This window comes from Apteryx mantelli, chromosome 1 (genome assembly GCF_036417845.1).
Source record: "Apteryx mantelli isolate bAptMan1 chromosome 1, bAptMan1.hap1, whole genome shotgun sequence".
Classification (NCBI taxonomy): Eukaryota; Metazoa; Chordata; class Aves; order Apterygiformes; family Apterygidae; genus Apteryx; species Apteryx mantelli.
The window spans coordinates 136,183,409-136,208,653 of record NC_089978.1 but is presented as its reverse complement, the minus strand read 5'-3'; the positions used below and the strand labels follow the sequence as shown (position 1 = coordinate 136,208,653).

Below are 25,245 nucleotides of genomic sequence, written 5' to 3'. Positions count from 1 at the left end.
TTGAGGGAGGCTGTAGGACCAGCATCAGCAGAGCCCAGATGTACTGAAGCAAACAGCTCAGGGTAGCAAACAGCATGGGATAAAAACGTGGCTCAGGCTCTTTTCCAAGACACCAGATAAGAACACAAAAGGCGATACATTTCATCATTTGCCACCAGCAAGAGACAAAACTTTCCTCTTTTCCTTATTAAAATCTACTTTTTCTCTGCTTTCTCAAATATCCCATGGGCCACAGTCAGTCCCTGTGGAAACCCACTTCCCAGGGCCTTGGTGCTTTCCAGGAACCTCTGTACTCCAAACATCTGAAACTGGGCAACTGACGGGAAGCCAGATCTAGGCTGCCAAGAACTCAAGACAAAGATTCCACATGGGACAGGAGAAGAACCCCTAGTGAGGGCCTTCCACAGAAGCTCCTACATGTATTCCTGAGCTTCAAGTAAGGGAATTATGGGAGGAAGTCAGTAGGCTGCATAGCATCCGAGAGAATGAGAAGGAGATAGACAGGGTATTCTCAGAGACTGCACAACTTCAGGAGTCTCAAGCCCCCACAGCAGTGGAGTTGCTGGAGGGCTCTGTGCCATGTGAAACGGTACATCATAACACTGTAAAAGGTGCCTGGAAGCTGGTCACTTCTCATAGGAGGAGAAAGGCTCCTCCTGCTCCCAAGGACTTGCAAGTGAAGAACAGGTTTAGTGCCCTCCAGGATGAGGAGGAGCTGGACATGGCTGCAAGGGAAGTAACTGGGGCAACAGACCCTGTGCCTCACGGGAACAGCCGGAAGAAGCAGCGAGTGACTGTTGTGGGTGACTCCCTGCTGCAGGGGACGGAGGCACCTATCTGCCGACCTGACCTCTTGTCTAGAGAGGTTTGTTGCCTGCCAGGGCTCGCGTACGAGGTGTCATCGAAAGACTGCCAAGGCTTGGCCACTCATCGGAGTAGTACCCTCTGCCGCTCTGCCATGTGGGCACTAATGACACCAAGGGCAAACTGGAAACCATCAAACAGGATTTCCGAGCTCTGGGGATGGTGGTCAAGGGTCTGGGAGCCCAGGTCATCTTCTCCTCAATCCTGCCAGTGAGGGGGATGGAGGAGACTGACTTTCCAAGTCAACAACTGGCTGCGCCGCTGGTGTTGCCAAGAGGGTTTTGGTTTCTACGAGCATGGGCCCCTGTTTGAAGATCGACAACTGATGGGGAGAGATGGGATCCACCTCACTAAGCGGGGCACGTGTGTCTTTGCCAACAGGTTGGCCAACCTGGTAAGGAGGGCTTTAAACTAGGAAAGATGGGGGAAGGGGAGAGTTATAGTGACAGGGTAGTTGGCAAAACACAGCTCAAGTCGGGATGCCTCCAGCGGGTGCGTGCAGCCAGGGAAGTGCGCATGGGCTGTGGCTGTGGAAGATCCTCTTGTATCCCTCCTGGGAAACCTGCATGCTCAATCAGCACTCTGAAATGCCTGTACACCAATGCACGCAGCATGGGAAATAAACAGGAAGAACTAGAGAGCTGTGTGTGTGGTTGCAGGGCCATGATCATGAGCTCATGTAATTACAGAGACGTGGTGGGATCGTTCACATGACTGGAGTGCTGTCCTAGATGGCTACCTGCTTTTTAGGAAGGACAGGCCAGGAAAGCGAGGTGGTGGAGTTGCTCTTTAGGTGAGAGAGCACTTGGAATGTATCGAGCTCTGCCTAGGGGTGGCTGAAGAGCGAGTCGAGAGCTTATGGGGAAGGATTAAAGGGCAGGCTAGCATGGGGGACACTGTGGTGGGTGTTTACTACAGGCCACCTGATCAGGGAGAGGAAGTGGCGGAGGCCTTCTACAGGCAGCTGGAAGTAACCTCACGATCACAGGCGCTGGTTCTCATGGGGGACTTCAACCAGCCTGATATCTGCTGGAGACACAACACAGCTAGGCACAAACACTCCAGGAGGTTTCTGCAGAGCATTGATGATAACTTTTTGACACAGGTGGTGGAGGAGCCAACAAGGAGAGGTGTGCTGCTGGACCTCGTATTAACAAACAAAGAAGGACTGGTTGGAGATGTGAAGGCTGGGGGCAGCCTTGGGGGCAGTGACCATGAGATGGTGGAGTTCAGGATCCTACGAGGAGGAAGCAGGGCAATAGGTAGGATCACAACCCTGGACTTCAGCAGAGCAAACTTTGGCCTCTTCAGGGACCTACTTGGAGGAATCCCATGGGTTAGGGCCCTAGAAGGAGCAGGGGGTCCAAGAGAGCTGGTTAATATTCAAGCATCACTTCCTGCAAGCTCAAGATCGGAGCATCGCTATGAGTAAGGAGGCAGGAGCCCTGCATGGCTGAGCAAGGAGCTCCTGGCAAAACTCAAACGGAAGAAGGAAGTATACAGAATATGGAAAGGGGGACAGGCCACTTGGGAGGACTATAGGCACGTTGTCAGAGTCTGCAGGGATGTGACGAGGAAGGCCAGGGCCCATTTGGAATTAAATCTGGCAAGGGATGTCAAGGACAAGAAGAAGGGCTTCTTCGCATACATCAGTAGCAAAAGGAAGACTAGGGAAAATGCGGGCCCGCTGCTGAATGGGGTGGCTGCCCTGGTGAGAGAAGGCAGAGTTACTGAATGCCGCCTTTGCGTCAGTCTTTCCTGCTCAGGCCAGCCCTCAGGACTCGCAGATGCTGGAGGCAAGAGAGAAAGTCTGGAGAAAGGAAGCCTTCCCCTTGGTTGAGGAAGATGGGGTTAGCGATCATTTAGTGAAACCTGACACCCACAAATCCATGGGCCCCGCTGGGATGCACCCACGAGCGCTGAGGGAGCTGGCGGATGTTATTGCTAGGCCACTCTCCATCATCTTTGCGAGGTCCTGGAGAACAGGAGAGGTGCCTGAGGACCGGAAGAAAGCCAGTGTCACCCCAGTCTTCAAAAAGGGCAAGAAGGAGCACCCAGGGAACTACAGGCCAGTCAGGCTCACCTCCATCCCTGGAAAGGTGAGGGAGCAGCTCGTCCTGGGGGCCATCTCTAAGGCTGTGGCGGACCAGAAGGCGACCAGGAGTGGTCAGCGTGGCTTCCCCGAGGGGAAATGATGCTTAACCAATCTGATAGCCTTCTATGCTGGAATGACTGCCTGGGTAGATGAGGCGAGAGCAGTGGATGTTGTCGACCTTGACTTCAGCAAGGCTTTCCACACTGTCTCCTGTAACATCCTCATAGGTAAGCTCAGGAAGTGTGGGTTAGATGAGTGGCCGGTGAGGTGGCTTGAGAACTGGCTGAATGGCAGAGCTCAGAGAGTTGTGATCAGTGGTGCAGAGTCTAGTTGGAGGCCTGTAGCTAGCGGTGTCCCCCAGGGGTCAGTCCTGGGTCCAGTCTTGTTCAACTGCTTCATCAATGACCTGGATGAAGGGACAGAGTGCACCCTCAGCAAGTTTGCTGATGATACCAAACTGGGAGGAGTGGCCAATACACCAGAGGGCTGTGCTGCCATTCAGAGACCTGGACAGACTGGAGAGGTAGGCGGAAAGGAACCTCATGAAGTTCAACAAAGGCAAGTGCAGGGTCCTGCACCTGGGGAGGAATAACCCCATGCAGCAGTACAGGTTGGGGGTTGACCTGCTGGAAAGCAGCTCTGCGGAGAAGGACCTGGGAGTGCTGGTGGACACCAAGTTAAGCATGAGGCAGCAATGTGCCCTTGTGGCAAGAAGGCCAATGGTATCCTGGGCTGCATCAGGAAGAGTGTTGCCAGCAGGTGGAGGGAGGTGATCCTCCCCCTCTCCTCAGCCCTGGTGAGCCCACATCTGGAGTACTGTGTCCAGTTCTGGGCTCCCCAGTACAAGAGGGATGTGGCACTACTGGAGCAAGTCCAGCGAAGGGCTACAAAGATGATTAGGGGACTGGAGCATCTCTCTTATGAGGAAAGGCTGAGAGAGCTGGGCCTGTTTAGCCTGGAGAAGAAAAGGCTGAGAGGAGATCTTATTAACATGTACAAGTATCTGAAGGGAGGGTGTCAAGAGAATGGAGCCAGACTCTTTTCAGTGGTGCCCAGCAACAGGACGCGAGGCAATGGGCACAATCTGAAGCACAGGAAGTTCCATCTGAACATGAGGAAAAACTTCTTCACTGTGAGGGTGACAGAGTACTGGAACAGGTTGCCCAGAGAGGTTGTGGAATCTCCTTCTCTGGAGATATTCAAAACCTGCCTGGACGCGATCCTGTATAATGTGCTCTAGGTGACTCTGCTTGAGCAGAGGGGTTGGACTAGATGATCTTCAGAGGTCCCTTCCAACCTCAACCATTCTGTGATTCTGTGATTCTGTGATTTGACCACATAAGGCCTTGCATTGTAGAGATTCCCACCAAAGATAACAGCCTCTCTGTCCTGCCAGCTCAAACTCCAAATCAAGACTGAGGGCTGGCTGTCCAGGCCCACATACAGCCAACCTGCGGTAAACAGCACAGGGCAAATGATGCCAAAAGAGGAAATCACCAAATAAAAAACCACCATGCTTAAACACTCACTATCAGGTCTGTGGGTCATGATGAACACCTGCTTCCTGAGACAACCCCACCTCCTGCTTGGGCAGCAAGGTGGCTGAGCAGGAAGCAGCTGTTACTCTGAATAGTAACTACTATAGGCAAACATGCTGTCTCTTGGGATCAAAAGAGAATGGCACTGCCTTAAAGGCATTGTTGCATATGCTGGGCCACCACCATCTTGGGGTTTGCTATAGGCAAAAGGTTGCTAGGTAGACTGCAGTTTCCATGCTGGAAAACTATGTCCCCCTGCCCCTTCCCCCGCCCCCCCCCCGGATGAATGAATTGGCTGTGTTTACAGGTGTGGGTCTGCCATCATGACATCTTTCTGTCACTGTGCAAGAGAGGCAAGCTCAAGTTCCCATAATGAACAAATGCTTACCTTTTCCAAAAGAAGGGTTGGGAGGGATTTCTCTGTGATGAGGACTCCCCACTGATGGTACAGCTGTGTGCTCAGAGTAGGAAATGAGGGGCTAAGAGCAGTGCCTATGCTACAGCTTTAGTGAAAAGGAATGTCAAGCTTGGGCAGGAGGTCCTAGAATATGGTGTGAAATCATGGTAGATCAGATCATGATATACTGCTTTGTGGGATATGTTTTGGTGGCCTTGATTTGCTCTAGACAGAGCACCCCAGTGAAGGGAATGCCAGGTGGTTTGAAAGGGCCAAGCCCCATCAGTATGATCCCACAGCTACACAAGCAGGAGCTCTCAGAAAGGAGCAGGAGATACCCCAATGCCAAGACAATGCAAATAACATAAGAAATATGAACTCAAAGCAAAATTCCAAGGAGCACTAAGAGGACAATACAGACAGCCTTCATTCAAGCTAGGAAAACCTGAGTATGGAAACCAGGCTGAAAATTCAGGGATGGTGGATTTTGAATTAATGAACACCTCTGTGCCTCTTGTGCCTTCTGTGCTCCCAGTTTTGTGTCCAAAATCTGTGTCTCTGAGCTGGGCTGTTATCATCTGAATTATCGACTGAGCACGCAGAGACAATAGCGGGCTGGAAGAGTGAGCGTATGCAGAACGAAGAAGATATGGAGGACTATGAAGAGGAAAACACTCTTAATACTCTACCTGTGGTGCAGGGAGCATTGTATTCCTCAACGGCAAACTCATCTGGAAGACACAAGGGAAGGGAGAGAGCAGGGCTGTCAGACTCCCTCAGCATTCCTGGCAGAGGGCTTCCAGAGAGATACTTCTCCCATGCCCCACAGCAGACAGCTAGCACCATCCCTGACTTCCCTGCAGAGATCCCAGCCCTGGGAGAAGGGAGGAGAGGGAGCCCCAGTCACAGCCCCATCTGGATACTGTGGCAGCAAGGCAGAGCGACTCTGCACAGACAGCCCCAGCAGGTCTCTGCCTTATGCCCAAGGCCTGCTCAGATGCCTTGTTCAAACACCCACAGGGTCTCTGGTTCTGTCACCCTGATGTAGCAGCTGGGAAAATGGAAGCCTGAGGAGATGCAGTGTCTGCTCTCGAATCACATGCATGTTTGCAATCTGGGGCAGGATCTGAACACAGGACTCCTCCCAGCATCCTTGGATCTACCCCAGGGCCTGGTTCCTTTCTCTGGGGAGGCAGGAAAGGCTTACAGGCACCATGATCCCCAGGGAAGAGTTTGAGGGCTGGAGAGGATGGCCTCCTCCCTAGGACCTCACAGCCTTCACCTTCTCCCTCAGGTGAGGACAGCTGCATGGTGGCTCCCACAGGTGAGGACAGCCATGTGGGGATCCACATACCATCCACACTGCCCAAACCTGTGCCCCATTATCATTGCAGGGCCCTGCCTGGGCAGGAGCAGAAAGGAGGAGGGCGGTTGCCTCCATCTGTCTAGGCTGTTGGCGCTGTGGGTTTGAAGGCTGGTAGAGTCCAGGGTCCCCTCTGCTCTCAGAAAGCACTGCTGAGGCAGGGTGGGAAAGGGCTGAAGAGCATAGAGAGCTTGAGGCCAGGGGCGGTTGTGTGTCCCAAAAGCTCCTGTGTATCTCAGCATGGCCTATGTCCAGGACTCACTCCCGTGGGTACCCTCCCCCACCAGCACTCACCAGTCTCATAGTAGTCATAGACCTTCACTTGAGCTGGCTTTAGGCCCTGCACAGGGATGTCCTGCTCCACCGTGAAGGAGAAGTTCAGGGTCGTGTTGCTCAGCTGGGGAAAGGAGGGGGTGGAGACTCATGGTCAGTTCTGCAACTGTCCCAGGTTCCCTCACTACCTCCTCACTTCGCCCAGGTTCCCTCACTCTTCCCTGTCGCCAGCATCCCAGGCCCAGGGGTGTGCATGGGGCTGCAGGCCTGGATGAGGTGTGAGGGAAAGCCCTGGGCCCTTCCCCACATTGGGGGAGCCTCTGGCTGGGGGGGAGGTCAGAGCCTGATCTGTGTGCAGGGGCGGAGGGAAAGCACGCCAAGGGTTTGGAGGAAGGTACCGGTAAGGTCAAGAGGGGGAAAGTTCTGTGTGAGATTCACTCTTATTGTTGGTAGATGCTTGGGATTTTTTAGGCCTAGATCTTCTGCTCCAAGCAGCCAAGTGTCCCAAGGTATGTGTTTCCCTTTCCCATCCTAAATCCAGACAGATGCTCACCTTCTCCAGATACACTAGGACATGGCTGGTACTCAATTCTGTGCGCTCAATAAGCTGGTTGCCTTCCAGCTGAAGAAAGAAGAGAAAGATGTTATTGAGTTGAGGGTGGTCTCTCTGTACCCCTTGCAGAGCTCTGTGGGTGGGACATTCTATACATGAGACACAGGCGTAATGAGGAAGTCAACTAAGTCGATTGGGAGGTATGGAATTGCCTCCTTGGTGCACCTCTCAGTATTATAGCGCCCAGGCCTTCTCTTCATCAAGTACAGCCTGGTTCTAGTAGGGAACTGAGCATTGGTCCAAACACCATGATGGACGGATTGAATGAAAAGAGAGTCTTTTTCGCTTGCTAGTTCTGCAGTCTCTTATCAGGTCTCCTTTGTTTTAGAGGCCACTCATTTCCTCAGCATCTCACACAGTTACCCAAGGCCTGAAAAACTTACAAGCCAATGGGTTATAGGTAGATGGAAAACAAAACCAGCTGTTGAACATGATACACACAGCTAACAGTTTTAGTGAGGTATCTGGACACAGTGAACACTGGGATGCCCATCACTGATACAAACATATTTTTCCTGCCTCCCCTTGTGTTGGCCTTGAGCCAGGTGTGGAAGGAGAACCTCTGCACAGTGGAAATGTGCAAGGAGCAGTGGCAAGGTCAGGAGGATACCAGTCCTGCAGTGGCCTAGTCTCATCCAGACTCTTGGAATTTGTCTTAGAAAAAAAACAAGAAATTCAATGCTTCTTGGGTGAAAGAGTGTAAGGAGAATATTCATTCAGAGAAAAAACATCACACAGGCTCATACCTTCCTCACGGAGGACTTCACGGGGATGAATCCTGACAGCATCTTCACATCAACAATCACCATGTTGGAGACATTGCGCTCTCCAGTGTAACTAAAGAACCAAGCAACAAAGATTCAGTGCACCTCAGGTCAAAGCTGGGACACTTCCACCTTTTCACATAACTTGACATCCCTCCACTTCCTACAAGTCCAGCACCTTCTTCTTCAGCTCTGTCAGTGCCCCCCAATCATCCATGCACCCTCTTACTAGTCCAGCCCTAGGCTCCCCACACAGCCCCACCAGTGCCGGACAACCCCATCCTCCACAGCTTCTCCACCCAGCCCAGCTGCTTCCTGCCCACTTTCCTGGGGAGGGGCCCTGCCCATCCGGGGCTTCCAGGTGGCTCACCCTGGGCCACCAGACCTTCTCCAGCTCCCTCGGCTTCTCAAGGAATCTCCGAGCCAGACATGGACTTACCTGACATTTATGGCTATATCAAAGATCTTGTGAGCCTTCAAGTCATCACACATCTCTGGGATTGTGTGCACCTGGAGCATGAAGGGTGCATTTTCCTGCGAGGGCTGCACGTTGTACCTCAGGCTTGTCTAGGGGAGAGCCAGCAGCTGTGTGAGCATGTGCGCGCTCACGTGTGAGAGAGACCACCTTCTCCCTGCCCAGCCTTCCCTACTTAGTCCATTCTTACAGCTGCTCCATGCTCCCTGTTCTTCCCCTCTGTCCTTCCCACTCTTTCACCTCCACATACCTCTACTTTTCTCCTCTTCCCTCTCCCCAGAGCCTTCTCTCTCACTCCTCCCTTCTCCTCTTTCTCTTCTGCCCTCTCCCTGACTTCTGCCTGGAAATGGGCTCCCCTCATAGCTCATGGTCCAGAATAGCACCTGCCCCCATCACCCTCACCTGCAGGTAGACACACCCTTCACCAGACACCTCTGTGCTGTACTCCCCAGGCACTGTGGGCAGTGGCACGCGCTGGAGCAGCAGCCGGTTTGTGGGATCCACTTGGAAGTCTTGCTGGAAGTCCCCTCCAGATCGCAGGGTCACTTTGGAAGATGCTCCACTCTTGGCATAGGTGACAGCTCCATACAGGGACAGGGCTTGGAGAGCCACCACGGTGTCCTGCAAGAAGTGGGTCACAGCACCCAGGGGAATACGGTTAGCCATTCCATAGGCCTGTCCTTTGCTGTCAGCCTGTACCCTCCTCTCCATACTTGACTTTCTCCAGTTTTAAGTAAAAAAGAGAGACAGAAAGATCAGCTTTTGCACGTTTCCATTCTGTTCCTTTGTCCTCTGCACAGTAGGTCCATGTTCCCTGAACTCCCTGGTGTGGAGCTCAGAGCAGCCTTCACTCATACTCCACTAACATCTAGGCTGAAATAACAACTTTGTATGCACAAACAAACTGTAGTGGGAGCTCCCTCCAAAGGCACAGAAACAGGTCCCTCATGTCTCTACCTTTCTGCTCCACTGCTTCAAGAAAGCCAGGTTGTTACTGGAAATACCAGTCATTCCCAGAGGTGCTTCTTGAAATACTAGCCTCTAGCTTCTTGGAAACTTGGTAATCATGGTATGTACCACAGGGAGATAGTGCCCACCCTGGCATACCTTACCATGCTCCCACCTTGGTCTCGCACACTTCTTATCTTCTGACATTGATGTGTGAGGCTGCAGGAGGGAAGCAGCTCACCTGGGTGGAGGAGAAGCCTCCACTGGGATTCTGCTGACTGCTGATCCACTTTCCAATAAGTGATGCAAATGACAGCTCATCCTGGGAAGATGCTGGCTGTGTGGTGAGCTGAGCAAGGAGCACATAGGCTGTCATCTCCACTTCAGCAGAGGGAGCTCGGTAGTGATAGTATGGGAGATCAACCTCTGGCTCTTTCCCAGGCCTCTGCCAATGAACAGATCCATCTTCGCAGGAGGCAGGGAGTGTGGAGAGAAGACAAAAAGGAATGGTGATATTTCCTTCACAACCATGCTACTCAACACTTGCCTAAACAGACTGTCCAACCAGATTTTACCAGAGTGGTTCTGAGTTGTTACACGATTCCTGGAACACTCAGAGCTTAAACCAGGACCTCTGAAATGACCTGCGTAATGGTTTTCTCCCTCAGCACATGCAGCTCTTTGCTGATGTATTTTCCCTTGTGCTGTGCAAAGTAAACTTTGTTCTGTGTCAAGCGGGTCCACTGGAAGGAGTGTTCATTTGCTAAGCAGTGCCTGGTGTGACAAGAGGACCTGACCGAGGTGAGATGCTAGCAGAGATACCCTTCTTTTCAGCAGAGATGGGGATGGTGCATAGTGTTTCATGATCACCTTCCTCAGAGCACAGATGTAGGACTGCGGACTGAGAGGGTTTTTTCAAAAATGTAACCATTTAGCATGACACCAGCTTGACTTCTGTCTTTGCACAAGTATTTCATCTCCTTAAGAGTTTTCCCCTCCCACAGAAGTCATTTTATCAATGGAAGGTGTGAGGCCAGTGGGTTGGAAGAAAGAGATGTCTCACCAGGAGCACTCACCCTTTTTCACGGCTTCCTCTTTAAGTGAGCCAAGCAGTGCCTTCCGCTTCTCCTCCTTCCTGGCCAGGGCAAAGGCATAAGCCAGCAGTGCCTTGGTGTACACATGGCTTCCTTTCTCATCTGCTGCCGTCTCCAGGCAGAACAGAGCATTACGCACCATGGAGTGCTGGGAAGAGATAGCTAGTGTTTGGAATGCGGGGGAGAAATGAGGCTTGTGCCTCCTTTTTTAGAAGAACAGGAATCGGTCGGTATCTACAGTCCCTCTGCATCCCTACTGCCCTGTCTGCTAGAAGCAGCCAATTCCACGGTCTGTGCCTTCCCCTCAAGGTCAGATATCCCAGGTACTAAATGGGCAGCAGAAGACTCTTCCTTATCATATGTATCTCTTGCTCCTTATTACATCTTGCTCTAATGTTTTTTTGCCAGTTTGTTTTAAAGACTGTGAAGCAGGGTTCCAACTCCTCTGCTGAGAGATGAATTCATGGCCTGATTGTCTCTCACTGCAAGGGGAGCTTCCTAATATTCTGTCTGAATTTTCTTTCTATAGACTTACCATGTTGCACTATACCTCTACTCTGTAGATTAATTGGATAATTGCTTTCCTCTTCTATCACCTTGAGACTGTCCTCTGCTTTGACCTTCTGATCTAGCCCTTCTTTATTTCAGGTTTTCCAGAGGCTTCTGAGAACATTTCCTTCTGGCTGGAACTTGACATTCTAGATTCCATCCTGGAGATAAATTCTATCTCAGCACAGGATAGAATATCTTTTTTCTGTTTTCTGAAACAGTTTGTGACATGTGAACATTAACAATACATGACTTTTTAAAGCCAGAATCTCTAGTATAGTTTAAGAGTGCAATGCCCACAGCAACACAAAATGTAGCTACTTTACACAGTATTAAGTATTTCTAAACAGCCACTGTCACCCCAGGACCTTTCACTCTGACACGTGATCTTTCCTCACTTGTGGTAGAAAAATTGGTATAATATTGAAGCAATGACACTGCAAAAGGCCATCACATGATCTGCTGAACATGCAGCCTAACAACACAGTTACAGCCTAATCAATGGTCCAGAAGGAAAAGACTATTAATTTTCCAGGCTTTGTATATTTCTCAAACTACTCTTCTGTTCTGAAACTTTTCCTTCACTGGGTGTCTCCTGGAAGATGAATTCTTTTGTAGACACTTCTGAAGGAGCAATTCAGCTGGTTTTGAGAGGGCAAAGAATAAAACCAAAATTGTCTGGGTCTATGCCTCACCCAAGTTTTCCTGTGCTTACTACTGTTTCTAAGGTAAGTGTATGGAAGCTCAGTCTAATGACAGGGCATGGCAGTAGATGACATACGCTCAGAACAGTATTTTTTTTATGAAGGGCCTAATATAGCTTATTTTATTTATAGAAATAATCTTATGTTTGCCAAATATCTAAGGGCGGTTCTCTGCTTAAGAGTTAATTCAGCTTGACTTGAAATGTATCCATATCACAGCTTGATTATGACAAAATTCAGTGGCACTTTTAGGCTTAAACAGGGAGGTGAAAAATGTCCATGTTCTTATCAGTACAGTTCTGCCTGAGAAGCTGTCTTCTAAACACAACCCATACTAAAGAAAAAAATCTTCTTCTGATGAAGTTAATGTCATCCATATCACACTACTGACAAAAAAATTCCTTCTACTCATCCTCACTATACAAAAAAACCCTTTGAACACAAAATAACCCCTACTACATTTGGAGCAGAGGGATTATAGCAGCACAAAAGGAGTGAGAACATTCTGCAACTATCCTGGCTCAGCAGTCCTGCTGCAATTCACACCTCAGTTTTAGCTGAAGCAGTGGCTTTTTTCACAGAACTTCTAAATTCAGGGATAAGAATGACCAAACCCATATTGCTTTTAAATAGATCTCATGCTCTTCACAGACTACTGTTGATGATCTCATTGTTCACACATTAAGGATGGAAATTTCCCATAAGACAATCCACATGATGCAGAGAAAATGAGAATGACTCTGAGTGCCACCTTTTTTACATACCTGCGCTGTTGTGTCAACACAATCAGCCCATACAAGTGGTAAATAGGAATTTATTATGCCGGAAAGCAAAAGGAGATTATTTACGGGTGTAGAAAACCTGTTATTTGGCTCATATCAAAGACTTAAATATTATTTAACTAACTGTTTATCCAAGCTGCACTCTTTTAAAAGAGCAAAAGCAAGATCCTCCACAAAATAATTTAGACAAAGATTAAGTGAAAGGTGTAAAAGGGAGACAGGATTGGACTGTGAAGAAAACTGGAGGGAAATGCTTATTCCAATCTAGACTTGAACTTGAAGAATATTGAAGAATATTCAGATGGGATTTCTTTTCTCAAAGAGTATAGGGGCCTGATAGTCTAGTGGCCACTAGTACGGCAGTTTAGTAGCATGGGTGACTCAGGCTTACCAGGTGCAGACTTATACCGTTACAGGCAGAGGAATCTCCAGCAATGCAATAGTGATGTAGGCCATCAGCATGACCTCATCGTTTACTCCACCCTGCAGGGAACCACAAAAGTAGATGTTGACCTCACACAGCACCACTGCCTTCTGTCTATGCTACAGTATCTACATCCCACAGGGAAGAATTCTCCCTGGCCTCCTAATTGTGGTAATTCCTTCAGAAGGTACCATTGGCTTCTCTCTGGTTCTGTGATAACTCCCATAAATCTCTCCCCCTGCCCTAATCTGTCCAAATGCTGAAAGTGCATTGGTCCCAGGCTGGTTTATGGGCAAGTTTCAACCTCACAAAGCTCAGGTGGAGCCGACTGGGCAGACACGTTACTTTCATGGCATTGTTCAGGAGTGTCCCAGAACTGCGGAAACAGCCGTTCTCCTTCTGCTTCTGAGTTAGCCAGACCAAGGCATCCTGGATGTGCTTCTCATCTATGAAGATGTGAGGCTGGGCCTGGGCAAAGGACTTGAGGACAAAGGCTGTGAGCCTGTAAGGAACAAAAAGCACTCAGAAGGTCCAACCAGGCCCTGTGCCTATCTTAAGCAACAGGGCCCATGTGGACATCACCTGTCTGTAGGAAAGCAGTAGAAGCTACAGGACTTAGGTACAGTTGGAAATGACAAGTTAGCTTAGCAACTCATTGAGATAGGGACGAATGCTAAATGGAGCTTGGCATTCATAGGTCTGAGGGCTGCATATAGCTGGGCAATGGCACTCTGGGGATCGATTACTAACTTCTGCTAGCAAGAATTAGTTAGGGCAGCCTGCAGGTCACCATCATCTGAGCTGAAACAGGGTATCAGGGGAAGTAAACAGCTATCAATGCAGCATTACAAGCCTAAGGGGGATCTCCCTTAGCGTTCTTCCTAGTTCCTTTATCCCACATGATTATCCTGTTATGCCATGATTATCATTTCATCTCCACACCCACAACCTGTTTTCTGACCAGCTCCCATTGACAATGACCAAGCACAAGGGGACACTGAGAGAAGGGACAGGTCAAAGAGCAGAAATGAAAAGCCAGTGTGCTGAAGTCTTACCAGGTATTCCGAGCTTGCCCATAACGAGGCCCAAAGGTACTATAAGAGCCATCCTAATGTTTGTAGTTCAGCTGCCTCTGATATCCTGAAATGGAGAGTGGGAGGTTATTTTAGTTGCCACAGTACTTTTCAAGAAGCCATACAAAGAAAATGTACTGGACATGGGACAAGAATGCCTCCCTTCATAGGACATGAGTGTGAGCTACACTGCTCAGTATTGCAGTGAATGTTAAGGCAAACCCACAGCCCCAAGTACCTCCACCCTTGTGTTCTTCCTCTCTCCTAAAACATCTGAAAACTGGGTATCTGCAGTCATTGAAGGTCTCTGCCCTAGACTTGATGACAAGCAGGAGAGGTAGATGTATCCAAGACTTGAGAGAAATGGGAAAATGGCACCCAGAGGAGAACTGAATATAAAAGTGTGCCACAAAGAGCATAAGAACCGAGAAAAATGTATCATTTCACTGGAGGAAGTGCAATGTTCTGAGAAATGACTAAATAAAAATGGTCTCTTGCCGGTCAACAGATATCCACCATGTCCATCGATACTTATTTTACATCTCCCCACATGTCCTAGCTACCGTGCTAAAATTCTGGCCTAGATGAAGATGAGTGACACTTTCTAAATCTTAATCCTAAAGAGGGCCTGAGATCTACTGTGAGCAGCTGCCATGATTAATGACTACAGCCTGGATTATATATTTCATAAATCCATTTTATTACAGAGACTACACTGAGGTATTGCCAGTCCTGAACCTTTTCTACATTCCTTTGTGGAACCTGTCCTCTCTCATCCTGAATCTCCACCTGAATACAGGATTCTCTCTCTTCCAGATATTACATTATATAAACTTGACTTTTTAGAGTATTATGTTCCCTTTAAGAGAATGCATTAGGATGACCTCCCCCAATTCATTCACTCTAGTGGCCAATACTGTCCTTATCCATTTGCCAAGGGAAGGAACGAACAGAGAAGTAAAAGTCGTGTCCCAGCTCACCGCTCACTAATATCCAATGGCCTTGGATTTGACTTCCTCACTCAGCTGCCCTGTCTTGTTCAGATAGTCCAGGACGTAGATGTTTGGTGCAAATAGGACCATGTTCTGCTCCCCACAGCCAAATGGCATCTGGAGAAGCTGGTGCAGATTCTGCATGGCAGTGCCCATGATGTCACCTGGGGAATGGGAGAATTGTCAAGCTATATAATTCAGGGCTGGCCAGTAGACTCACAGGCTGAGGAAACATGGCAATGCTTCAGCATAGCATGTGACACTTTGAGATGCAGACTGCTTCACTTACCCAACACTGAGAAATATGCTCTGGCTGAGCCATCCACCACATTCTCTGGGAGAACCAGGGCAACTGGCTCTGACATTGACTTTTCTGGGGAAAAGAAACAAATCAATTTGGTTACAGTTCCTGATATGTCTGCATATGCAGAAGCTGTGACACCATCCCCTCCTCACAGGCCCCCTGCCTACAGCAAATGCACTCATCTTTATTTTTGTTGTGAAATACTCCCATCCTGCAAATTCTGCATTGGGCCTGCAATGCCCTCACATACAGACTGCCACATGGCACTATTGGTTAGCCATGATTGACATTTTCCAGAGTATTTTTCTGTCCCCTTTTGCTTTGGTGGGCAGACCTGGCAGACAATAGAGTCCAGTTTGGTATTTTACTCCCATAGAATAAAAGACCTTAGAGATAACCCTATAAAATCTCAGATATTCTCTCCCCACAGGGTCCAGACCAGTTTCACTTCCTAAAAGCCATGCTTCTGCCTCTGTCATTGCAGGGAAAATTACACACAATCACATCTCCTTTGGGAAGAGTTTCAGTTTCAGCTGGACATACCTCTACTTTGTTCAGTTTTATCACATCCCTACCCTTTTCCTCTCAGAGATGACTTCTTCTCAATCCTTGTCTTTTTTCTCTGTCTTTCCCTTGACAAAGAGAATCCCAGGAAAGAAGATGCTCTTACCAGATGCACAGAGCACAGAGTTGTAGGTAGTTTCCACCTCAGTCTCTTCTGGCTTTGGGGAAAAGGGAATAAAAAAGTGAAAAATGAAAAACAGAAAGAAAAGATTTGTGCAGAAATGATGAGGAAAAACAGCAGGAGAATGAAGATGTGGAAAAAGGCATGTAAAAAAGCAGGGAAAAAATATCAAGAAGGAAACTAAGATGGACTCTAAGAAAATGAAATACTTATAAACTGTCCTGTGATAACTCCATCATACTGAATAGAAATTGCTTACAAAAGTGATTTCCTCCATGCACCAAAGGGAGGGTATTGCAGGATTATAGCATATTGGCTAATTACAAACATGCAATTTAATACGTGTTCTTTCCTTTCTTATTACCCAGAGAGACTGTGTAGCTTCACAGGTTATGATGCTGATAGCATACAAGGTAACATTACAGATAGTGCTAATAGAGCCACAGGACTCTATCTTGCAAAGTGATACTCGCCTTAGCGTGGTCTAGCAGAACATTTTAGATTGTGATTACATCTGAGTGTCAATGATACTGATAAGATATGTGTGCAAGAGTTTTGCTGGGTGATGACTAAAGCACTTCAATGCTCCCACAAGTGACACACTAAAGCACTCAAATATAAATACATGACACAGTCAGCTGATGATTTATGACCACATTTAAAAAAGGTAACTTGTATCCCTCTGTTTCAAAAGCATCTGGCCCAATTTTTGAAGTCAGAAAAGACACCCTCTGATCTGTAGATCTGGTCCAAAACACTCTGCATAAAACTCAGGAATCAAATGTGGCTGATACACTAGAAGGCTGTGCTGCCATTCAGAGAGACCTGGACAGACTGGAGAGATGGGCGGAGAGGAACCTCAGGAAGTTGAACAAAGGCAAGTGCAAAGTCCTGCACCTAGGGAGGAATAACCCCATGCAGCAGTACAGGTTGGGGGTTGACCTGCTGGAAAACAGCTCTGCAGAGAAGGACCTGGGAGTGCTGGTGGACACCAAGTTAAGCATGAGGCAGCAAGGTGCCCTTGTGGCCAAGAAGGCCAATGGTATCCTGGGCTGCATCAGGAAGAGTGTTGCCAGCAGGTGGAGGGAGGTGATCCTGCCCCTCTCCTCAGCCCTGGTGAGCCCACATCTGGAGTACTGTGTCCAGTTCTGGGCTCCCCAGTACAAGAGGGATGTGGCACTACTGGAGCAAGTCCAGCGAAGGGCTACAAAGATGATTAGGGGACTGGAGCATCTCTTTTATGAGGAAAGGCTGAGGGAGCTGGGCCTGTTTAGCCTGGAGAAGAGAAGACTGAGAGGAGATCTTATTAATGTGTACAAATATCTTAAGGGAGGGTGTCAAGAGGATGGGGCCAGACTCTTTTCAGTGGTGCCCAGCGACAGGACAAGAGGCAATGGGCACAATCTGAAGCACAGGAAGTTCCATCTGAATATGAAGAAATACTTTTTCACTGTGAGGGTGACAGAGCACTGGAACAGGTTGCCCAGAGAGGCTGTGGAGTCTCCTTCTCTGGAGATATTCAAAACCTGCCTGGACGCGATCCTGTATAATGTGCTCTAGGTAACTCTTGCTTGAGCAGAGGGGTTGGACTAGATGATCTCCAGAGGTCCCTTCCAACCTCAACCATTCTGTGATTCTGTGATTCTGTGAAATCTTTACCAGAAAGCATTTTTATTGGAAGTTATTTCAGTGAGATCCCTTCATCCATTCTTTTAAACTCCAAATAGGAGCGTTCCCCCTGCTTCATTATTGATTTCCACCTTTTGCCAGCTAAAACTTTTTTCCAACATGAAAAATGGTATTACCTTCACTTTCTCATACAGTTAAAACACATTCTCTCATTCTTCAATATGAAAATACAGAGAAAGATTAAAAATGTGGGAAAGATCTAAAATTAAAAAAGAAAAAACCCCCAAACATTTAGGATAAACTAAGACAGATTTAAATGCTTCTATTTGTAAAGACTTCTGCTTGTTTGTTTCAGTATGTCACTTTGCAATGTAACTAAATGAGAAATCCGCTGTTTGTTTGATTTTTGAACATTTAAACAGGAAATTAAAATTTATAAAACCATAATTATTTGAAAGATTTTCCTTTCCAGCTGAGAAATTCCTGGGTGAAAAAAAATATCCTGTTTCCCAGCTAGCTCTCATCAAGGGTCAGTTTCCCCAGGGGCAAGAAGATGCCATGGGGGCTCTAGCACAATCCCTTTTCACTCCCCAGAATGCACTGCTTGCTGCAGGGGATATTGTCATCCATGTGTCTGGGACTATGCAGCTCCATCCCAAGCAAATTACACTGTATCCACCCCTGCTAATTAACTGTTAAGCCTTACATGCTAATTCCTGATTCTATACAGTCAGAGCTAGTTATAGATTAATTACTTCATTACAATAACCAGATAAGACCAGTAAAACCTCTCGTACACCTCGATAAAATTATTTTAATGCCCATTCAGTTATTTTCCCTCCTTCAACATCTTGGAGAAAAGACTCTACGATTCAGACTCAGTTATTTTCTAACATCTTCAAAGAACAAAGTAAATACTATTTTTCTTGAAGGCATGTATGGATTTGGGAAAATTTCCTGAAACGTTCGACAGTTCTTCATGCCCCAGTATATGGAATGCACTATACAATCAAGTTCATTTGTAAATAAGCTAAATTCATAATAATAAGGTAATTAAAAAAAGAGGTCTAATAGATAGGATTGTTGTACCATCCTTACATTCAGGTTAATTTTATGAAGTGCTATAATACATGAATCCTAGCTCTGCCTTACTGAAAATTGGGATGCCTGTAATACAAGGAGGCATTTCAACGTCATATATTACTCCTGACTTAACTTTACTAAATATGAGATTATTTCTTCCCTGTCACGCACAGGAGTGACAATGTTATAACATGTGATAGTGTATAGATCTCACTACACAACAAACAAATACTATTTCCTTGCTATTATTATCACAAGGAGTCTTATACAACGGATTAATTTTAAGACTATTATTTATCATGGGAAAAGCAGTGATTTTATCATTGCAAAACACTGCCTGAAAAAAAGCTGTAGAAAAGAATCACAGAATCACAGAATTGCTGAGGTTGGAAGGGACTTCTGGAGATCATCTAGTCCAACCCCCCTGCTCAAGCAGGGTCACCTAGAGCACATTGCACAGGATTGCATCCAGGCGCGTTTTGAATATCTCCAGAGAAGGAGACTCCACCACCTCTCGGGGCAACCTATTCCAGTACTCTGTCACCCTCACAGTGAAAAAGTATTTCTTCATATTCAGATGGAACTTCCTGTGCTTCAGATTGTGCCCATTGCCTCTTGTCCTGTCGCTCAGCACCACTGAAAAGAGTCTGGCCCCATCCTCTTGACACCCTCCCTTAAGATATTTGTACACATTAATAAGATCTCCTCTCAGTCTTCTCTTCTCCAGGCTAAACAGGCCCAGCTCTCTCAGCCTTTTCTCATAAGAGAGATGCTCCAGTCCCCTAATCATCTTTGTAGCCCTTCGCTGGACTTGCTCCAGTAGTGCCACATCCCTCTTGTACTGGGGAGCCCAGAACTGGACACAGTACTCCAGATGTGGGCTCACCAGGGCTGAGGAGAGGGGGAGGATCACCTCCCTCGACCTGCTGGCAACACTCTTCCTGATGCAGCCCAGGATACCATTGGCCTTCTTGCCACAAGGGCACATTGCTGCCTCATGCTTAACTTGGTGTCCACCAGCACTCCCAGGTCCTTCTCCGCAGAGCTGCTTTCCAGCAGGTCAACCCCCAACCTGTACTGCTGCATGGGGTTATTCCTCCCCAGGTGCAGGACCCTGCACTTGCCTTTGTTGAACTTCATGAGGTTCCTCTCTGCCCACCTCTCCAGCCTGTCCAAGTCTCTTTGAATGGCAGCACAGCCCTCTGGCGTATCAGCCACTCCTCCCAGTTTGGTATCGTCAGCAAACTTGCTGAGGGTGCACTCTGTGCCTTCATCCAGGTCATTGATGAAGAAGTTGAACAAGACTGGACCCAGGACTGACCCCTGGGGGACACCTCTAGCTACAGGCCTCCAACTAGACTCTGTGCCACTGAAAAAAAGGAAAAAAAGGAGTTATTTCCTATTGTTTTGAGTATTTTTAAAAGTATAATAAAAATAATTACAAACAATGATGGTAGTTTTGTTTGGAAATATTTGTAGATTGTGGTGACTGTTCCACATTCCAGAATCTTGGCCATGTGCTGGAGGAGACACGTAAGGTTTCTGGAAAGGCTTCCATTTGCAGTCTATCCCTTTGGTTTATTACAGGCAAAAACAAGCAGTCCTCATTTTTGTCTCAGATGATGTGTCTGGGACAGAGCTATCATTATTGCTTATTATTTCAATCCCACTATGCAATATAATACCCTGCTTTTACTGTAAGATAGTAACATTATAAGTTATGGGCTCTATTGGCAGGTGTGAGATATATCAATAATTGTTTTACACAGGTGTGAAGAATAAAAGTCACAAAATCCATTAGGGCTGCTACCATTGCTAAAAGAGAAGACCCTTATCATATAGGAACAGTTGCTATCAAGCATGAAATTATTATTACTCTTCTGTGCAACCAGAACTCATCAGCCCACATACCTCCACTAGCAGCTGCCTGATCACTGTGTCCTTCTGCCCTTTCTCAGGGGTCTCAACTATTGCATTCCCACAGATCTGCTTGTCCTGCAGGGCCTCAGTGCTCACCGAGAACTCCACCTGCCCTGGAAAAAGAGGGGTCAGTCACTTATGTCAGGCAGCTCAAGGGAATTGTGGGTTTCTGTTTGTTGCAGGCCCTCTCTGATGTGTTACAGAGAATCTTTTGAGGACAGCTAAACTCAAGACAGTATTTTATCTTGATCCAGCTGCAACATAGGCCTCCTCCTTTGTGATGGCCACATATGCTGGGGTTAGCCAGCCAACAGGAAGAGCTGTGGAGGGGAAGGTCTTCTAAATCACACTCTTTTTCTGGGAGGCTTCAGAGGAAGCAATCTTTGATTCAAATATTTCAGACCCAGCCACACTGAGGTACTTCTCAGGTCCACAACAGGAATGTCTAAGCACTTTGCATGCACCAGGAAATTTGTGATTTCTATTAAAGTGTTGAGAAAACCATGGCCCATAACCCTTCAATAGTTTGTCTATGCCCTGGTAACTGCATCCTAATGGAGTGTCTCAGCCTCAGGGACTGACTCTCCACTTCTAGCATAGATGAGTTCCTTCCAGACAGGTTTGGAGTCATCTACTTCCTCACACCAAGGATCTGATGTCATTCACAGATGCCTGATCTCAGTATTTTCTTGTTGTCCAGACTCTTACCTAGAGATTTTGGTGTTACTGCCCAAGTCACAGTTTTCCTTTCATTTATGCAGATGCAATAAGATTCTTCTTCCTTCTCCACTGGAGTAGCCAGGAAATGAGTAGAATTAGCTAGAGACACGCTGACCTGCCAGTTGTACAGAAAGTTGTCATGGAGGTGGAATTGAAGTAAAGTTAGGGTTACTGGAGACAGAGGAGTATGTAGGAATGGATAGTGGAGTTGGTTATATTGTGGGACTGAGAGCCTTTACAGATATGGCAGAGCAAGAACTGGATGATAAAGTGGAAAAAGACTGAGGTGTGAATGATTACAAGAGATTAGAAGGGAAATGTAGAGAACAGGGCATGTGTCTTTGGAAAAAAAATTCATTTTGGGGAAATGGAGAGTATAGTATAGACCAGCTGAGTGAGTAAAGGCAAAGCAATAGCTACAAACTTATCACCTTCACATAAATTAAAGTCCCTCCTCATAATTAGTTAGGGGAAGAGGTAAGACTCTGGCAAGGAGTTCCTGGTAAAGGAAACAAGGGAGAGTGGAACAAAGAACCTAAAGATAGCAGACAAGACAGAAAAGACAACAAAATATATGAGACTGAATTGGAATGACTGGATCAGTGCCCCTTCATGTTTCTGCTTCATTCCTTTTAGAATGAAAAACTGTGTTTGTAAAACTACCAGCAAAGACAATTCAGGTTGTATTGGAATCTCCTCCCAGGTTCTTTCTGGTCTTTTAGTTGATGAAAGAATGCAGAGGAGAATAGGGAAGCTACAGAGCTCTGCTTAGTGCCTTAGGGATGGATGCAATAAATCAGAGGAAGTCTGCATATCCCAAGAATTCTGGTGTGATACTTTGTGAGATGTTTTTGTGAGGTGAAGCTAAAGACTGAATAAGTGTAACCACTTTTGTGACCCTGGAGTTTGCATGTGGGTATGCAATAGCACTATGGTCTATGGATAACCCAAGTTCCTTGTTTCTACAGGTTCATGACATAAATCTAAGAGGTCAAAGGCCAGGGGCCTTCAGCAGCAAAGCTTTAGGTTCCAAACCCATCTTTCTTCCAAACCCATCTTTCAAACCTTTGTCAGAAAAACATATCCCCCCCCACCCCCTGGCCATGAAATTCACAGAGAATTCCTCCTCTCATACACCTCTATGAAATTATAGTTAGGGATCAGTCAGCTGGTTTGGAAAACTATGCCATAACTGACCCATTGAATTCTTCCCTAAGCTGTCAGTCTGAGCAAAGTTGTGGGTCTCTTACCCTGATGCAGGCTGCCAGGTAGTTGAAAACAGTGGCTTTCAGTGTGAACGCCTCACCACGCACCACAGAGTAGGGCAGGGTGAGCTCTACAAAGAAGGGCTGGAAGGCTCTTAGGGACACAGTTGGGGACAGGCCAAAGCCAGCATCTGCCGAAGTGCAGAATGCATTGGCTTTCCATTCGGTGATGGTGTCAGGGATGGTCACATCTAGTTCAGCACTTCCTTCTGAGCTGGTAAGGGACAGAGAGCAGGATTTTGATCATATTTTGGTGATCATCTGTGTTTTTCTCAACCTACTGAAAAAAAATGCTTATTGACAGCAACTTCCTGAGCAGATGCAATGACTTTTGCGTATCTTCCCAAAGCATCCTCTGTTTAGTGACCTTAATCCCTTTGTCTATTAGAAACACCCCTCTCATGGAAGTACAGACACTTTCATTGAAGCTTAAATCTCTTCTGAGGTTTTATCCAACTGACCACACTCACCATTCCCATAAACACTTACTTGACTGAAACTACCTCCCAGATCCATGTCTCAGGGAAGTACTTCCAGACAGTCTCCACAGGATTGCCAACATCAGTCTGTTCCATCATTTCATAGTCTGAATCTTCAACCAGTCGCAATGCACTGACTAACAAATTTATTAATTTAAAGAAAGAAAGAAAGAAAGAAAGAAAGAAAGAAAGAAAGATGTCAAACTCTATTCTATATCAGGAGCACACATTTCTTCCAGTTAGCAGTTATTCTGAGACAAAATTTTAAATTTGAAAGAACAGCTTTCAAACCTTGGACATGGCCAGACTTGCAGATTCAAATTTTGAACTGTGTCTATCTGTAATTAATCACAGCATTCCCTGTACTACACTCTTACTCTCACATTACCTGCTTTCTTTAGAAGCCTCTGATGTATTGCTCTCTCGTGACCTCAATATTTTATTGTTCCTAATGCTGCTGCTCTTCTAACAGATATTGGGTAGGGTTGATAGTTCTTCCCCCACCAGAAAACCTAGGAGTGCAAGAAGAGCCAGTTATGTTGACTCTACTGAGGGAGAGTCAACCTTTCTATTGCAATATAGAAGTCAAATGTGGAATTCACTGCTTCCAGATGCTACATTTTTATAGAGTTTATTAAATTCAGTTCAACAATTGATTGTGTTTATATATGACCAGAAGTGGCAGCCACACTTATCTGTCACAGCCTCCACCCAAGATTCTTCTGAGTTGAACATGTGTCCTTATATTTCTGGCCGTTAGCAAATGTCACAAAATAGACAGACCCCTTCTTACAGTATTGCGTAGTGTTGTGCCTTACGGAAGGCTTTTCATCAGCCTTAGAAAGCTTTCCATCTCCTCAAAGTAGCCACCTGTCTCAGGCCATGCTCTGAAGAAGGAAATTGCATTTCAAAGCCAAAGATCTGATCTGTTATGACTAGAACACAAGCTATCATGAGACCAAAAGCTGCTTTTTAATAGGACCTGGGATACTACACAAGAAAAGTCAGTGATAGGAAGTGATGCAACTGAGAGTGTTATATAGCCTTTCTAATCTCAGAGCTCATCAGAAAAATAAATAATGTCATTATTCTATTTTCACAGTCACTGAAGCTGCAAAGAAGTGATCTACCTTGACTCCTGTAGTCACATGGGTGGGAAAGCTTGGAACAGAATCCAAATTTCTCAGCTCCCAGTGGCAAAGCATCTACCCACAGAATTGTGTCACCCTCTCATTTATCTTGGCCCACTCTTGCCTTAGGTGTTCCTCTAATTATTGCTGTAAGGTGAGGACCTAGAAGTAGAGACTGTCCTTTTTAAGGGTTCCACAACTGGATTCAGATTTGATAGAACAAAGCTACTATTTTATGCTGGCACAGTCTGTCCAATGTGGGTGGACTGTATTAGGGCCTACATGATCCCTACTGTATGGCCTGGCATGGGAATCACTGAGCATATGCAGTTCTAGCCAGGTACATCTGCCTCCCTGGAGATAAGCAGACAAAGGTGCATCAGTTTCATATTTCAGCACTGAGTCCAAAAGGGAGCAATTCTGAATTAAACCAGCATATCTGAGAATAGTATCTTGTCTGTCTCATGTAATTAATATTCAAATAAGAAGAGAAGAGGAAAGACACAGGAAGGGTAAATTTTAGGTAGTTGTGTGGGAGGTAAAATGAAGCAGGCCTTCTTACTAGAACCACTGTAACTCCTTTCCATCATGTGTCCTGTGTAATGCTGGCAGATTTGAGGCTTATGGATCTTGCTGCTAGTGAAGACTTTTAAGCCCAATTTCTATTAAAAGAAAGGAAAAGAACAAAAAATATGCAAACACCCTTGAAAGCAAACAATGTTTAACATGTCAAGAAGTAGATGTACATATATCTAGAATCAATCAGAACAACAAAGTCTTGTATATAAATGCCAAATAGGCTGGTTCAACACAGTTCTTAAGACTTGCTCATGTTATGCTAATTCTAAGGCTAAATCCTGGTATGATCAGGTGGAAAGCTAAGGCCACAGGTCTACCTTGAGAATGTCTGTCTAGGTGAAAATGACACATGTGCAAAGCACTGGACTGAGAATGCCCAAAAGGTCTCACGCAGGATTCTCTAGATGTGTATAGAAGTGTTCTTGGGTTATCACAAGAACTGATACTTTATTAAAGGCTATCTACACCAGACAGAGAGAGAGAACATGCATGATCAAGGAAGG

At 46.6% G+C, this 25,245-nt stretch overlaps 1 protein-coding gene across 1 annotated transcript in view; it reads right to left on the bottom strand.

The window, feature by feature from the left end:
* Positions 1-5,551: 5,551 nt before the first annotated feature.
* Positions 5,552-25,245, bottom strand: part of LOC106497164 (alpha-2-macroglobulin-like) — a 74,736-nt gene continuing 55,042 nt past the window's right edge. Inside the window, 19 exon segments of the mRNA XM_067293074.1 lie at positions 5,552-5,625; positions 6,552-6,654; positions 7,084-7,152; positions 7,890-7,980; positions 8,347-8,474; positions 8,785-9,003; positions 9,572-9,795; positions 10,407-10,572; positions 12,868-12,942; positions 13,229-13,385; positions 13,939-14,035; positions 14,948-15,112; positions 15,238-15,321; positions 15,923-15,974; positions 20,561-20,682; positions 21,278-21,404; positions 22,540-22,768; positions 23,044-23,170; positions 24,726-24,825. Of these exon segments, the coding sequence (XP_067149175.1) occupies positions 5,552-5,625; positions 6,552-6,654; positions 7,084-7,152; positions 7,890-7,980; positions 8,347-8,474; positions 8,785-9,003; positions 9,572-9,795; positions 10,407-10,572; positions 12,868-12,942; positions 13,229-13,385; positions 13,939-14,035; positions 14,948-15,112; positions 15,238-15,321; positions 15,923-15,974; positions 20,561-20,682; positions 21,278-21,404; positions 22,540-22,768; positions 23,044-23,170; positions 24,726-24,825 (2,409 nt within the window).